At 43.8% G+C, this 17,364-nt stretch overlaps 1 protein-coding gene across 2 annotated transcripts in view; it reads left to right on the top strand.

Annotated features, from left to right (window-relative positions):
• The window catches only part of IL17RB (interleukin 17 receptor B), a 159,165-nt gene that overhangs the window by 138,848 nt on the left and 2,953 nt on the right, over positions 1–17,364 (top strand). For both annotated transcript variants that reach the window (XR_015300081.1, XM_086939140.1), the window contains exon 10: positions 689–790. Coding sequence is in view for 1 of the 2 variants with exons in the window: in XM_086939140.1 (XP_086795266.1) it covers positions 689–790 (102 nt within the window). In the remaining variant the exon portion in view is untranslated. The remainder of the gene's footprint in view (positions 1–688; positions 791–17,364) is intronic.

Below are 17,364 nucleotides of genomic sequence, written 5' to 3'. Positions count from 1 at the left end.
ATCTTGTTTTGGGCTGAGGTCACTTAACTGTTGCAGTGCATTTGCTTCTCTTCCAAGTTTTCTAGACAAATATTATCAGTGTGCCAACCACTGAAACCAATGTGAATTGCATCTTGTGAGAATGTTTTCGCTGTTAATGTATCTGGGTTGCTTTGCAGATTGTTGACTAACTTATTTGATACTTTGAATTGTTTAAAGGAATGCCGAATGTGATGTTCGCACCAAACCTTTAGGATCTTGAAAGCTATTTTGCTAAATACAGTACGGGAATGAATATGCGTGTTTCAACTGTTTGAGGTCAACCAAGGTTGGGTTGTAAAAATATCGATTGTATGCAATGGGGAAAATTATTTCCTTTTTATTATACGCCTTCAGTGCACACCATAACAGAGGAAACATAATGGAATAAAAGGGAACTTTGGTTTTTCTTTTGGCTGTAGGGTTCCAATGTGCCACTATTTTGTCTGTAGCTGTAGCAGAATTTTATATTCGAATCTCGCTATACACCCTTCTCCAGCAATTTTTTAGTGGTCACAATTATAATTATGTTGTGTAATTCCTTCCGCAAAATTCAAAACTCATTTGTGTTTGATATCACAGTCTCATACATGTACCAATGTTGTATATATTTATTGAATAAACTACTTGAATAGGAAGCATACATTCAACATTTTTCTGTTCTCTTTAGCCCAAGAGCCAGAATCCAGGATCAACCTTCTCATCATTTTGCTTAGCGCATTATTTGTGGTCTGCACACTTGCTCTATCCTTGTATTACATTTGTAAATATGGTAAGAACAATATTTTTACAGATTTAAGACTGTCCGTGTTTTAGTTTCTATTGCCAAGAAATTAAAAATACCTTTGCATTTCTATAGAAAGTAACATTAAAAAAAATATTCTATATAATATATATGTGTATATGGGGGCATGTTTCTCCCCAAGTTACGCATGCTTGCATGTCGGATGGTGGGAGGAACATGTCCTCAGGGGCACCCATGTGGTGTTGTATGATTCTCATGTGGTGGAGTACTGGAGATTCATAGACGATATCTGTATGATTTGGAAGGGTACGCAGGAGTCAGCTTTGGAATTTGTTAAAAATATCAATAACAATGACTTAAATCTTACATTTACAGCTGACATCAGCAAGACATGTGTCCAATTTTTAGATGTTGAGGTATATATCAATAACAACATGCTACACACTAGATTACATAGGAAGAAAACTGCAGGTAATGCCTTCTACATGCGAGCAGTGCACACCTTGGTCACCTAATTAAAAGCATACCATATGGTGAGTTTTTAAGGATGCGGAGAATTTGCAGCTCAGACAATAACTTAATAGAATGCCAAACTCAGGCCAACAATAGATTTGTAGCACGAGGATACCGTCCTACTCTATTGGAAGAAATAGAGAATTGGACAGCAGCAACACTGATCCCCATAACACTACAGAGCAGATTAGATTGATCACAACTTTTAACAAAGAAGAGAAGAAAGTAAGGGGGATAGTGAATAAACATTGGCCTATCCTTAAATCAGGTATCACTCTAGCACCACTCGTACCAGATCAGCCTCTTATCACCTTTAGAAAGGCTCCCTCGATGAGGGACTCTATAGTTAAATCCAGCCCTGAGGTGGTTACTTCCAAAAATTGGTTATCAACCAAAACAGGCTTCCACAAATGCATATCTTGTCGTGCATGTAAATTTGGCATAAATAATACTGAATATCTAACTGCTTTCGATCCAACCCCTGTTAAAATCCATGGGTTGTTCTCTTGCCGTTCTGAATATGCTATATACGTTTTGGAGTGTACCTGCAAACTAAAATATGTGGTCAGTACAAAACTACAGGCATTCAAAAGAATTCCGCAGCATTTGCAAGCTATTGTAAATTCAGATGAAAGTTATCCAGTAGCTCGCCATTTTAAATTAGTACACAGCAAGAACCTCAACGATCTCAGTTACTTCATCATTGACTCAGTCCCAAAAAATCCCAGAGGAGGAAATAGGGAAAAACAATTGAGGCAACTTGAATACAAATACATCCTTCTACTAGATACTCGTATTCCTAATGACCTCAATACAGGAGATGATCTTCATAACTTTCTATAGACATCGGACTGTTATATTAAAGTACATTTCAACTCTTACCCAGTTTTCCCTAGACTTACTTCAGTATGTTAAGGCCATGTTATGAGACTAGGGTCTATGAAAGGTCAAGAAGTAACATTTGTGCACGTATTGCCATTTGTTAAGGCAGCAGCGTGTGAGTGGGTCTTTGTGCAGGGGCAAACATTTATTTTTGCAATCTAGTTGTTTTCTAAAAAGTTTACTTAGAGGCATTTTTTACAAACTACCTTAACTTCACGGTTTTAACCTTCAATAATTAGCCGATTACCTGAATCGCCGTGTGTCGCTTCTCCCCGGTCCACCGCAGCCTGTGCTGATTGCGTGGAGGGAGCCTCAGCGACCGAGTTATCTTCGTGCCCTCACTTCCTGTGGCCCGAGTTTGGCAGCCATTTTGGGGCAGCGCTCTAATCTTTGCTAAGATTCCGGCTGCACCACCATATAAAAAGCACATCATGGCGCCCCCGCGAAGGAAAGCTGTCATTTGTTAAGGCAGCAGCGTGTGAGTGGGTCTTTGTGCAGGGGCTAAAATTTATTTTTGCAATCTACTTGTTTTTAAAAAGTTTACTTAGAGGCTAGCAACCATTCTGGCATTTTTTACAAACTACCTTAGCTTCACTGTTTTAACTTTCGATAATTAGCCGATTACCTGTCTCGGTGTGTTTAGCTTCTCCCCGGTCCACCGCAGCCTGTGCTGATTGCATGGAGGGAGCCTCAGCGACCGAGTCATCTTGGTGCCCTCACTTCCTTTGGCCCGAGTTTGGCGGCCATTTTGGGGCAGCGCTCTAGTCTTTGCTAAGATTCCGTCTGCAACACCATATAAAAAGCACATCATGGCGCCTCCGCACACCGACCGGGCTCAGGGCCACCCCCCTATTCGATCCACCCCGAACAAGCGGACTAACTGTTATAATAGGGAGACACTTCTGGAGCTTGATCCTCAAAGAGGAAATGCAACCTGCCCACGAGCTGCACCAAACACCAAATCCACGGACGAAAACCCCTGCCCATAATGTCTGAGCCGCCTGCTGCATATAAACCCTCTTCCTATTTGTCTACTGCCACGAGCTAACCAGCCTAAACCAACAGGAAATGAGGCAGCGGCATTATCTAGGGAAGCTCAATACAGCTATACATTGTCAGATAACACACTCAAGCCGGCACACTATGCAAGGAGTAAGAGGACTTGGAGTTGTGGCCTGCTCAATGTTAGATCCCTTCCCAAACATGCAACCGAGACACAGCTACTAATCGAGTCTAAAATAACATGGACATCCTGTTTCTGACAGAAACATGGACGGTGGCTGGTCTGGAGTCAGAACTGGGTCCAGTCTGCCCGGCGGGATACAATGTCCTCCACAACCCCAGGCTCAGGGGACGAGGGGGAGGAACTGGAATAATCTTCAGGGAGGAATTGAACAATATTATGTTGGACATAGATGATATATCCTGTGCAGAGTTTCTTGGATTCTCAATAAAATATGACCCAGGTCACTGCCTAACCGGCATGGTGTGTTATCGACCACCAGGGGCCATCAATGCCTTGCAACAGCAGGAATTGATTGGCGCTATTAATAATATGACACTCACACACACCAGACTTTTAGTGCTGGGGGATTTTAACCTATGGACCAATGGCAAATTAGACACGGCCTTTCATAACATCACACAGACCTGCGCCAATCTAGGACTGAAACAGTGGGTGACCACACCCACACATAGGGAAGGCAACATTTTAGACCTAATCTTCGTAGGAGAGGACGTCATGGTGAGAAATCCTACCAGTAGGGTGGTCAGACCACCATTTAGTAACATTCAATGTTCAAGCCTTGAACAACGCAAGGCCCAGGGCCAAACAAATCAGGTCCTTCATTAGTCGTGACTGGAAAGAGCTATCAAAGAAGGGGAAAACAGGGGACTCCCTGTTCCAGTAAGAAGCCCTCTTTAATCCAAAGAGTAACATCACAGAGAACTACTGCACGCTTTGTGAACACGGGACCATGAAACTTGAGCAAATTGCCCCGATGAAAGCGATCAGGAAAAGAGGCACCCCCTCCGCGCCTTGGTACACGGAAGGCCTGAGAAATCTTAAGATCGCCTGTAAGAAGGCGGAAAGAATCTAGAGGAGGGACTACACAGAACAGAACAGACTAAATTGGAGGCTGTCAATAATAAAATACAAAAAGGAAATAGTGACGGCCAAAGCAGAACATTTCGCAGCCATCATACTGGAAAGCGACAATAAATCAAGAGACATCTTTAATATAGTGAGGGAAATGATGCACCCTGAGTGCACCAGTAGCAACATCAAACCCTCACAGGCGCTGTGTGATGGTCTGGCCTCCTTTTTCCAGGATAAAATTAATAAAATAGTGGAGAGTATGGAGGACTCTCCCTCGCTCATGTCACCACACCAGAGCACAGGGGGCAAGCGGGAAGGTCGAGGAAGAAATGGCCAGGTATTCACCGCCAAGGGCCTTCCTGGACAAATTTGAAATTCCCTCTGAGAAAGAGTTTGCTCAAGTAGCCCTCAGTATCTCCTCAGGATCCCCGTTGCATCCTCTACCCACAAAATTGTGAAGGAATACGGGTCCGAATTCTTTCCTGTACACCGCAAGCTATGTGGTCAATCTCTCAGCACAGGCACCGTTCCGATGGGATGGAAGCAGGCGTTATCACGCCTCTGCTGAAGAAACCAAATCTTGACCCTAGCTGCCTCAAGAACTACCGTCCTATTTCACTCCTGCCCTATCCAATAAAGATCACTGAATGTCTGGTTAGCAGGTCCCTGCCCCTTTTCCTAGAGACGAACAACATTCTAGAGGAGGAGCAGTTTGGGTTTAGACTAGCTCATGGGACCGAGTCAGCACTGCTGATGGTACTGGACAACCTGCGAATGAGGGCGGACAGGGGCGAGTCAGCAATTCTAATTCTGCTGGACCGGTCTGCCACATTCGACATGGTGAGCCATAACATCCTGCTGGCAAGGCTGGAAACCTTCGGAGTGAAGGGAACGGCGCTCAACTGGTTGCGTTCGTACCTGTCAGCTAGATGGCAGGCAGTGACAGTCCCTCCATACCAATCTGAATTTGCCAAAGTTCCACATGGAGTCCCACAGGGATCCTCCATCAGTCCCATTCTATTCAATGCTTACATGCAACCCCTGATGGGCATCATATGAAATCAGCGTGATCAACTACGCTGATGATACACAGCTTATGATTTCCCTCAATGGTGCTCAGGCGGATTCATTAGAGAGTTTCCATGCCTGCATGCATTAAATGGGGGCATGGTTAAAGGGAAATTCGCTCCAGTTCAACAGTGGAAAAACAGAGATCATGCAGTGGGGAGAATTGCCAGAAGACTGCCTGCAGATTTCTGGCCTTTAGACTCGGATGGACCGCTGACACCAGTAAAGACGGTGCGGAATCTGGGGGTCAGCTTCAATGAAAACCTAAATCTGGAGACCAACGCCAACAAACTGGTGAGCAGTTGCTTCACTTTAATGAGAGGTCTCCGAAAGCTGCTGCCTCTTCTACCAGTACAGGCAAGAACAACTGCAGTCAGGAGCTCCATCCTCAGCCGCCTGGACTACTGCAACGCCTTATTACTGGAACCACTTGGATATCTGATTTCCAGACTCCAGAGCATCCAGGCGGCAGCAGCTAAGCTGGCACTCTCACAAGCCCGTCGATCCTCCACAACTCTAGCGTTGGCCGATCTGCACTGGCTCCCAGTGCCTCAGAGGATCCTTTTCAAGTCTCTATGTACCGTCTTCAAAGCAGTACATGGTCTGGGTCCTAAACCACTCCAAGACAAGTTTCAGTGGTACGAGCCCGTACGGGCTCTCCGCTCCTCGTCCACTAACCTGGTCAGACAACCTAGGGTTAGGAAAGTGACCCAGGGTGGCAGAGCTTTTAGCGTAGCAGCAGCCCGCCTCTGGAATAGCCTTCCAATTGAGATCAGAAAAATCAGCGAATTACTGCTGTTCCGCAAAAAAATAAAGACCTGGCTCTTCCCATAGGTATAACCCCACCCCCCCAGGGGTAGCAGTAATAGACCCTCCTCTTGCTCCCAATACTGATTGCTCTTAGTGGCACCTGTCTCAAGCGCCAGGATGCCTGCAGGGTTACAGCGCGCTCTATAAATGGTATAAATAAAATAAACAAATAAATAAATAAAATTTAACTAAATTTAAAACTGTTTCCATGATTACTACTTCACAGTATTGAACTTAAAGATTAATTACTCTAGGTATTTAAACAGTTTAATACTTGCACTGGCACTTTATGAAGCAACCATGATCCAAGTAATATTAATATTGTTATCAGAATGCCTCTTTTAAACAAAAATATATATAAAAAGACGTTTTAAACCTGAAAAAAAGATATGATTTTAATATCTTCGATTTTAGGATTATAGCACATATACATTAGCTTTGCACTACTTTTCTTGCACTAGCACTTTATCTCTTAGGGGCGTCTTGTGATTTGAACATTTATAATGAGCTGTATAGATACTAATATAATAAAGAGAGAGCCCAAACCTTTGAGGCGGGTAATCTCAGGAACCACAGCACCAATCACAACACCCAATACAGCGTTGGAAAGGGCAGTGGCTGCAGAAGGACATAGGCTATGCAGACGCCCACCATATACATTTAAAAGGTAAAAGAACCATACCAGCAAAGTAGTCCCTTGTGAGCGTGTCTACGTTGTGCTGTGGGCGTGTGCTGGGGGCGTGACAAGCGCTGGGGGCATGTGGTACGTTCCGCCCTTCATGCCATGTCTCATATTGTGTGCTAATCCCCTTGCTCCCTTTAAATACCCCTGCACTCCATAATCATAACCCACCCTTACTCCTTAAAATACCTCAACACCCTTAAACACTAACCCATCTTAACCCTATAACTATACCCTGTACCCCGAAACCCAAACCTATCCCTAAAAATACCCATGTGCCCCAAAACCCAAACCTACCCTTGAACCCTAAAAATACCCCTGTACCCCGAAACCCAAACCTAGCCCTGAACCCTAAAAATACCACTGTACCCCAAAACCCAAACCTACCCCATAATCCTAAAATACCCCTGTACCCCCAAACCTAGCCCTGAACCCTTAAAATACCCCTGTACCCCAAAACCCAAACCTACCCCTGAACCCTAAAAATACCCCTGTACCCCAAAACCCAAACCTAGCCCTGAACCCTATAAATACCCCTATACCCCAAAACCCAAACCTATCCCAAAACCCAAACCTATTCCTAAACCCTAAACCTACCCCTGTACCCCAAAACTATATCTGAACCCTTAAAATTCCAAAACACCCGAAAACACATACCTCAGTACCCCAAAACAAATACCCCTATACCCATACTTACCTTATCCAAACATTAAAAAAAACATGCTTGTACCATTCATGCATTTACAACGAATTCCGTTGTAAATGTATGCGTGGTAAAAGCAAATAAAATATAATGCCATGCATTATAATGGCATTGCGGAGTCATGGTACTTTCGTAATGAAAGTATGCGCAGTGATGGTATGCGGAAAGAAAGTTACGGTAAGTACATTGGTGGCACGGCGGCCCACATCTCCAGCAACATACTCATATTTTTTCACCACCCATTTTAAAAATGCAAAGGTCTCTCTCATTGATGGCCAGCAGCGACAATCACTTTTAGACACACCTCCCGCCACAAGTTCTAGAATTGCGAACTTTAGAGCTAGGGAGCTACGTTTGAATCTCGGCATCAGCTCAACATCCTGTGATTCCAGGCAAATCGCTTTGTCTCCCCGTGCCTACCACAAATGAATGTGTTCTTCTGTAATGTAATTGTGCTTATGCCATGTTGTCGAGTTCGCGCTATATAATATTGCAAGGAAAAATAAAGTAGGGAAACTCGAGTTCACACACTACTGAACGCGCACTCTTAAGTGCATCAGCAGTGCACTGTGAATCGGAGCGTTTCACAGGCCTGTCACAGATAAGAAATGCTATCAAAACGAAATCCTACAAAACAATATACTACTGGCCGGCAGCAATTCATACCCGGACAACGTCGGGACGGGCTGCTTGTATATATATATATATTTATGTGTTTAGTCTAACTTGGATCTCTTTTTCCACCTATGCTGCTTACTCTCCAATCCACAAAACTAATTTTTTAGGTCTCACCTATGCAGCGCGCATGCGCTGCATAGGAAAGAGACCTGTAGCCATCGATTGCCTTTTTCAGGTTAAAACGTGCACGTGTTCCATTGCCTTCAATGGCAATGTGTGCACGTGTGGCTATTCCCTTGCGGGAGCAAGCACCGCCATATGGTAGCAATTATCGCTCCCGCAAGGGAATCGTGCAGACCCTCCTCCTCCCCTTTGCTGCAGTGCAAGGCGCGCGCGCACCTCCCTCTGCTGAGGCGCACACGCTTGTTTCATTTTGCAACGGTGCACCAAAGCTTATTGACTCATCACTATACATCTCATTACTACTTATACCATTGCAGGGGCCATTGATTTTCAGTCAGGGTGAGTCTTCGATGAGGAAAGGTTTTATTCTAGCCAATAATCCACGGGGACTGAGCCGTCCAACTCCCGCGGCCGTCTCCCAGTGAGCATGCATCTCGCAAGGCCTCGGCGCATGATGTATAGTCAGCTTCTTTCACAGTTGAGGGCAGGGAGATAGCTCTAGTGGCAGGGCCACAACTCACGAACCGGTTCATTAAATCGCCATCTGATGCGTTATGCATGGGGCTGTCCCAAAGAATGGCTGACAAAGATATCTGGAAGCACGCCCACACTCCCGCCCTCCCCCATCTACTGCAGTCTGGATGAGCACAGAAAGTTTAGCATTGTAGGTGTGAGAACAGGGGCTAAACTGAAGGGGAGTAGAAAAAATACTCAACTTCGGTTTCTGATCCTGTGTTGCAGACTTTGACAGAACCTGGATGTGGCGGTGCGAGCCTCGAGCCGCCATTGCCTCCTGCATTGTGTGTCTTCAGCATGCCCCATAAGGCTTCTTCCAGTGAGAGGGTCTGCGGGCTCCCTGACACCTGCTTTCATGCATGGCCTGCTGTTCTGAGCTGCCTGCAGCATGAGACGTGCTGCCGTGACAAGCTGTGCATTCAGTGGAAATGCATATTCCTAAGGGATGTCCGTGGAGGCCAATGCACCATAGCATGCAATCTTTACCTGGAGCTAACTTAAAACTTACCTTAGTGTACACCTGCGCATCTTGCATACAGTAGATGCACATTCATAAAGAGAGACTTACTGTACACACACTTTTTCATGGCTACATAGCATTTTCCATGTTCTGTCATGGTCTATGGATGTTGTCACTAGGGGGCACTGCCTGTCCTCTGCTGCAGCTTCCAGCAGGTAAACAGACTGAAACTATGTTGTAATTCTTATTTAGAAATTGTAGAGCGTTTCATTCATTTCTGCTTTTGTTTTTAGTTCGATTTTCCCACGCAGTGTTAATTTGGTGGGCAGTGTTGTGCGAACTCGCATGAAAATACAGTATTCCAGCGCCCAGACGCTGGCATACTTTTGTGTACTTCAAATGTCATTTTTGTCAAAGCCAGAAGGCCACGTTAGTCCTGCGATGAGGTTCAGATCCCTTGCTAGCTGTGCTTCGAGACGGTGAGTGTGATGAACAGCTTTCGAGAGCAAAGCATTGAAGAGGCAGCAAGATTTATCGGAACAAAGGGCAAGGTAAGACGAGCGCAGCGCCGGAGCGGGCTGTATTTAAATAAATCCATAGTTTTTCATTTGGCAAATTATTCCTAGCATCGCTTCTGTTGCTTGCAGCATCGATAAATATTTTAGAGGATTTTCGACACTGAACATTTTACATATGAGAGAAGCTGACGTTTTTATTTACATTATCGATTCTGAGATGTGGTGCGCTGGTGACCGCCATACATTGCGCTGAATTAAAGATTTTGTTCCAGAGTGCGGACTGGCCACATGAAACTGTGGCCCAGCATTTAGGGGTGGCGGGGCTGAACTTGAATGGGATCTGTCTCTGTAACTTCTCCCCGTGATTAAGACCTCCATTCATAGTGTTAGATAGGAAGAGACAACCGTTCAGGGTATGCCTGTCATTTGCTTGCAGCCCCTGCACACTGTTAGTAACTACTGCCCTGGCCAAAAGGTCTCGCCTTTAGGACCTTCTAAGTGTTTAGTCATGCAACAGTTGTTGAAGTTGTTGCACCAAGGGAATCGTGCTGCATAACGAAATACTTATTAGGTCCGAAAAGCGAGACCTATTGGCTATGCCAATGCTTGTTATTTATTTCTGACAACTATTTTCCAGCTCCTGCCCTATTATCTAGTCCTCCCGTCATACATTTGCTCCTATTCCATGCATCTCATAACCTATGTAATTCCCTGTTTTCCCCCATTCAGCTTATCTGCTGCTCCACCTTTTTTCTTCCGTTTTTCTTTACCTTGAGATCAGGTCCTCACTTTTATGAGCTTTTGAACAACTTGTCTTGCTCTAAACCCATACCTCAGTGTTCTGCATTTGACGCCATCCTCTTCCCTCTCTCCACCTTCTGCCTTGTCTTCCCATCATATCATTCTTCTACTAATTTATATAATCAGTTTTGAAGACTCCACTCATAACTCACCTTATTCCTTTCTGCATTGGGATATGTACTTGCATTTGACCAATGTCTGCCTTCACTAACTTACCCATCAATGTTGAGGATACCCTACTTTTTTTAAACCAATGTTTCTTATCCTGCCATCTTAACTCTCACCTCTATCCTCAGTCTGGTGCTCTACATAATGGTAAACATCTTAATACATGTAACCTTGTCTTTACTTCTTATCCCTCCCATGACTTCTTCCTCCTTTTGTAATACAGATTAAGGCCTAGATTAACTCTTCTTTTGTGTCGGGGTAGCATAACTTTTGGTTTGTGAGGTTTAGTAGTTACAAAGTAACATAAAGCAGCATTAATGTACATCATATGTGCATTACATGGGTGGAGCATGGGCATTCCTGTGCATCCACTCATGTATTTTAATGCAAACCCACATTTACAAACACTTGTAAACCTGGGTTTGCACCAAAATAGTGCAGCTACCTGGCAGAGGCGTAACAAGGAGAAATCTCTTTATTTCTCCTCCTTATTTCCTCTTTCCATGTGCGCTGCGTTCTGTAGCACACATAGAAAGAAGAATGTGCTTCTTAGGCTTGTTTTTGTGCATTAACCTATTCCTTCCTTCAACAAAAACAATCCTGCCTGTAATGCAGGCACCCTTCAGGCACAGCACAGTGCGCCAGTGCTAGGAGAGAGCAGACGTGGGGCATGTCTTAGTAGCCACGGTGCATTTCTGCTCTCTTTAATGCAACGCTGCAAGTTGCCTTGCTGCGGGCAATGACATTTAAGTAGATCTGCCCCCAAGTCTCTGTTGTTGCTGAGTAGCTCACTGCCAACATCTCTCTTGCTATCCCCCATCCTTGTCCTCGCCTGCTTGTACTCTTCCAATATAAATAATTCACCTGTCTCTTTCCACTTTTGCGTCCTATTTTTTTTTAATTCTCATTTTAGTTTCTAGTAGTATCATTCATTTCCGTTGACCATCTACATTCAACAGTGGTCATTATATGTACAATTCTTGTGTACTGTATTATTGTTTTTCTTAATCTTCTGTTTGGTTTGGACTGATATCTATGGAAATCATGCATCAACCATATTTTTCCGGCCACTGTAAATCTACCAAAGTGAAATCTGATGTCTTCTTGGGCTAATTTTGAGCTAATTTCTAAATCAGCATCCTTCCAGGATTTTGTGGGCTACCATTCAAAGTCCAAGAGGGGAACTAGGTGGTACACACATGCCTTCCACCCACGCTGAGCATTGCGATTATGGCCTGGCGTCGCATTCGAGTGCTGTGTGATAGTCACACCATTACTGGTTTTGGTAATCCCTCTCTTTCCCATGGTTTCCCCGGGCTGCATGCTAGAGGAAAAATACAAATGTCAAGCAAAGCTGTTGTCTATATGCCGGGCCCCTGGAATTATGGGATTCTGCAGCCATACTGTATTCTGCATAATTATAGATTTTACGTACTTGCCACATAATCCATCATCTACTGCATGATTTGCCGATTCTAACGAAAAAAATTGGCTCTTGCACAAACAGATTAAAAGCTACGAAAAATGCAGCCACATGTATGGCTGTGCATTGCCACCGACCTATGCAAAGGTTAACTAGACACATTTCAGGTGGTGATTGCTGCATTTAGAAATTAAAGTGATAATAATTGAGCAAAACCCTTTTAAGACAGGAGAAAAATATCAAAATAGTGAAGCAATATTGCCACAAAATGTACTGTATTATGCCTCACAATTTACCTATTTTGTCACATAATTCCAGCCTGCAAAACTGCAGATTATACCAATTCAAAAGAAGTAGAATTTAGACACTTTTAGTCTTTCAAACTACAGAGCTATATCATTACTTCCATGTTTGGGCAAGCTGCTGGAAGGTCAAATTAACAAACAACTGACTGATTATCTTCAAGTGAATAAAATCTTAGATCCTTCTCAATCAGGTTTCAGAGCAGAGCATGGCACTGAAGCAGCCTTGGTGTTTGTGACAGATACAATTAGGCACTCGCTGGAGGTTGGCACACCTGCCATGCTGATGCTCTTTGACCTATCTGCAGCATTTGATACTGTATCCCACACTAAGGGCCTGATTACGATGACGGTGCGACCGTTACTGACAGCACGTCGTTGGCGGTCCCACCACCATCGTTATAATATTTTCCGCCCGCCACATTAGGATGGCGGGCGGATGGGTCGCGGTCAGAGAGACCAACCACCACGGATTCGATGGAACTTCAATCCCTACAATGGTGGCGGTGCCTGCCAGGAACTGTCATAGGGATTATGATGTGCCTCACCGCCGGACGTTTCATGGCGGTTTACCGGCCATGAAAAGGCTGGCGGAAAGGGACATTGGGGGCCGTAGTGTGCCCCCCTTCTCCCCTGGCCCTCCGTGTTGGGTTTAGGGGGGCACCTATTGTGCCCCCTACGAATTCCTGCACCATGTGGAATATGTGTAATGTACATTTTTTGTACTGTGGCGTATGCTGCAAATCGCAGCATCCACTGCAATACAAAATATAGACATTGGGACTTCCATGGTAGTGTCGCATCCTAATTCGGCTGGCGGTACTGTCTACTTGTAGTCGGGCGATCCTGTTTCTGAATGGTTGTCCAACCGCCACCCTAATAGGCCCTAACGTATTACAAAGATTAAAGGAGATCGGGATTCATGGGTGTGCCCTGGCGTGGTTCTCAGACTTTTTGAAGGATAGAATGCATGGTATTTCGCTGGGAGGGTATATAGCCTAGCCCAGGCTGGTCGACAAGGAAGTCCTGCAAGGGTCATGCTTTAGCCCTACTTCTTTTAACATTTATGTACATGCAACCCACCAACCTTGTTGTTAGTTAATATATGAAGTCATCCTGTCACTAAGATCAAAGGGAAATTTCGGTGGTACTGTTGAACAGCAAGTGACTGAGGGCTTGATTTAGATCTGGGAGGATGGGATAATCAATCCATCACAAGCGTGACGGATATCCCGTCCGCCGTATTACAAGTGTGTTATATCCTATGGCACTTGTCATACAGCGGAGGGAATATCCATCACAATCCCATCTGTCAAGATCTAGGCCAGGCCCAGAGTCTATAACCGTGATACTCAAATCAGAGCCCAGGGGCCGCATGCGGCCCTCCTGACCTTTCCATGTGGCCCAGTGGGCAGTAGAAACACTGGTCTGCTGTTTACTTGACTCAGCACTAACATGAAGAAAAATGTTAAATATACAGCAAGAACATATTTAAACGTTATTTGCAGTTATGGAAAGGCAGTAACTAGGCCCTTAACTTTAGGAACTCCTTCATATTTAAAGACAGCAAATGTGTAAAAATACGAAAGTCTTTTCAAAATTCAAAAAGTGTATTTAATTGACATGTAGAGTTATTTCACCTTAGTAAATCAAATTATAGCAGTGAAATCAGTAGTATTTTTCTTAAAGTGATGTTCTTCAAATATGAATTTAGAAATGTTCATGCTGCCCCTCCCCACCCTGACAACTATGCTATTAGTGATTACATCCAAGCCAGGAGATGGTTTTGTAAAGCATGCATCCTTAAGTCATGTATTTAAAGTTCCTCTTATATGATAAAAAGAAAAAGGAGGGAAATTAAAATAAAACAATTGCCAAGGGTCACAAAATTTGGTCAAGTGGAGAAGCCGGGATTCATCCTAGGTTTTCTGGTTTCAAATTGCGCAATTTCTTTCAGCCACTAAATATACATGCTTTGCTTCCCCGACTTTACACCCCTTCTCGCATCTGTGTGGCCCTCGGTCACACCAAAAACCAAACTTTGCGGCCCCCGGAAAATGTTTGTGAGTACCCATGGTCTATAATATGATAAGGCTCAATATATATGGACCGAAGTTTCTTTAGTGTAAAGAAGTTTAAAGAAAAAACTTTCACATCTTCTCCTAACCACCAAGGTTTGAAAACATAGTTGCACGATTGATGGCACCTATTGGGTCAAACCAACATCACTGGTTAGTTTTTTGTTGTTGTACTATGTAAGCAGTGGCTTTACGCAGCACTTTAAATCTGCTGGCTTTCAGGAAGGGCCTGAAAACCTGGCTTTTTACCTCCTAGATTTTTGTTTTGCTGACCTGCTTCTTTTAATCTGTCTGTTGTGTTTGGCGTTTTCAGCCTGTCAATAAAGCGCCGGGAAACTCTTTTGAGTAGCCGAGCGCTATAAAAGACACAAAATAACATAACAATCACCAGAGGTAATGAGTTTTCGCTTGCAGCATGCTTGTTCCTACAACTTCCATGTAAGCGTCAACTCTATTGACTTTATTATTAAAACTGTGGTGCAAGAGGATCAGAGGGGCTTTATGCCGGGTAGGCAATTGAATGAACTGACCTTCCAGGCTATTGCTGCTATAGATGTTGCCACCGATAAGAAACTCCCTTTGACCATTGTAGCCATAGATACCGCTAAGGCATTTGACCAAGTTAATTGGTCTTATCTATGGGAGGCACTATCCGGATTTGGTATCCCGATAAACTTTATATCGTCAATTAGAGCACTCTATTCTAATCCTAAGGCTAAAATTCTTGTTAATGGTCTCCTTACGGATTGGGTGAAAATATCGCGTGGTACCAGGCAGGGGTGTCCCCTCTCCCCGGTATTGTTTAATTTGTACATTGAACCTTTTGTTATTCAGCTGAGATCAGATCGTTTGATTAAACCCTTCAATATCGCAGAATTGGCCTTAAAATTTGCTTTATATGCAGATGATCTTTTAATGTTTACTTCCAACCCAGAAGAGGCAATTCCCCGACTTTTTGACCAGGCAGAAGCTTTCGGGGCAATTTCGGGCTATTTAATAAATAAAGAAAAAACTGAGGTCATGCAGTGGAATCAGGAGGTGGTGCTTCCGGAGGTAAAACCACGGATGAGATATCTCGGAGTACATCTGGCTCAGGATATCACAGAGATATCTAAAATAAACCTAGATAGAGTTTACAAGGAGGTCTGTGGCCTTTTACCACGTTGGTCAGGTCTCCAGTTGAATATCTTTGGGAGAGTAAACTTAATTAGGATGGTCATCTTGCCTAAAATCACCTTTCTGTTTAACTCTATTCCACTAATGTTTAGCCCGAAAGACATAGTGAAAATACAGGGGAAAATTGGTTCCTTCATCTGGAACCTGAAATCATCAAGAATCTCCTGGAAAAAATTGAGAAGAAAATTAAAATCAGGAGGGTTAGCTTTTCCAGATATACTTATTTTTGCCATTCTTTTCACTTTAAAAACATTAGATTATTGGCAGATAGGGCTGATGCATCATCCTTAATGTTTCAGGCATTATTACATGGCATACCTCAGGGGCATGAATACTTTCTGTTTAAGTTTGGTGACCCCAGGTTTTACAAGAAAGTGAGGTTAAAGATTTTGGGCACGGCTTTGAAAAACTGGATATTCCTTAGAAGAAAGTTGGGAATTCCCTACTATGCGCCCCAGGCTCCGATATGGGATTCTCCGGGAACACCAGAGTTCCTTAAAGATCAGTTATCAAGTCCCCTCAGATTAGCAGGTATATAATACACTGGCGGGATCTACAAAACAACTCACAGCTTATGGACTGGGAATCCCTTTCTAGACTAACAGGGGGAACGCTTACTAGGTTCAAATATTATCAGCTATCAGGCTGGTGGGCCACTATACCATGGGTTTTTAATACTTAAAATCCAAAGTTTGACCTAGTAAATAGAAAGGGGGATGGTAAAAAGAGCTATCTTACTGGTACTGGGCTATGTTGGAGACAGAGGGAGTGACAGAGTTAGAAATGCAAAGGTTATGGTGTGGTGCTGCGGGTTTGGATCATGACAACTTGAAAGACCTGTGGGTAGACTCCTTTGTGATGTTAAACTCTGTGGTTAAGTCCGCCCCCCTTAAAAGGCTTTGTATACAGTGTACCTATCACCTAAAAAACTAGCAAAAATTACAAGCCTAGAATATGGTTACCCAAGATGCAAATTTCCTGCCGCTGATGATCTTCATATGTTTGTAGAATGCCCAATGCTACCAGACTACTGGTCTAAAATAGAAGAGTTCTTGGCTGAGGTACTGGGCGCACGAATTGTGGTTACCCCGAGGACAATTCTGTTCGGGCTAGCCACAGAATACCATCCGAATGACATGGCGGCTAAATTAATTTTTTATGTGATGATCTTAGCAAGGCGGGAAATATGTAGAGCCTGGAAGGATGTAAACGCCCCAATCTTTCCAGACTGCCTGAAATATATTATTTACATCAGTGAGTTGGATATGGCCTGCGATAGCACTAGCTATGATAAGATCTGAGCAGCCCTTATGGCATGGTGGAACTGATGAGGGTATTCCAATGATTTCACCTGGGTACTGTTGGGTCTTTTTCTTCAATCCAATAAAGGGCTACCCAGTTAAAGAGGATTGGAGTGGAATAAGCAAACGGTATAAACTAGAGGGGTCTCCCCTTTCTCTCTCTCCTCAGGGCTAAATATCAAAGTCGGAACGTCCTACATATAGGAGAGGGGGGGGCCCTACCTAGAATGCCCATTTTTGGTATATGAGGAATACAAAAAAAAAAACACTATTGACTTAATTATATTTTCGAAAGCAGTTA

This window comes from Lissotriton vulgaris, chromosome 9, assembly GCF_964263255.1.
Source record: "Lissotriton vulgaris chromosome 9, aLisVul1.2, whole genome shotgun sequence".
NCBI classification, from domain to species: Eukaryota; Metazoa; Chordata; class Amphibia; order Caudata; family Salamandridae; genus Lissotriton; species Lissotriton vulgaris.
The sequence above is the reverse complement of the archived record's forward strand: the minus strand, read 5'-3'. Positions and strand labels throughout refer to the sequence as shown.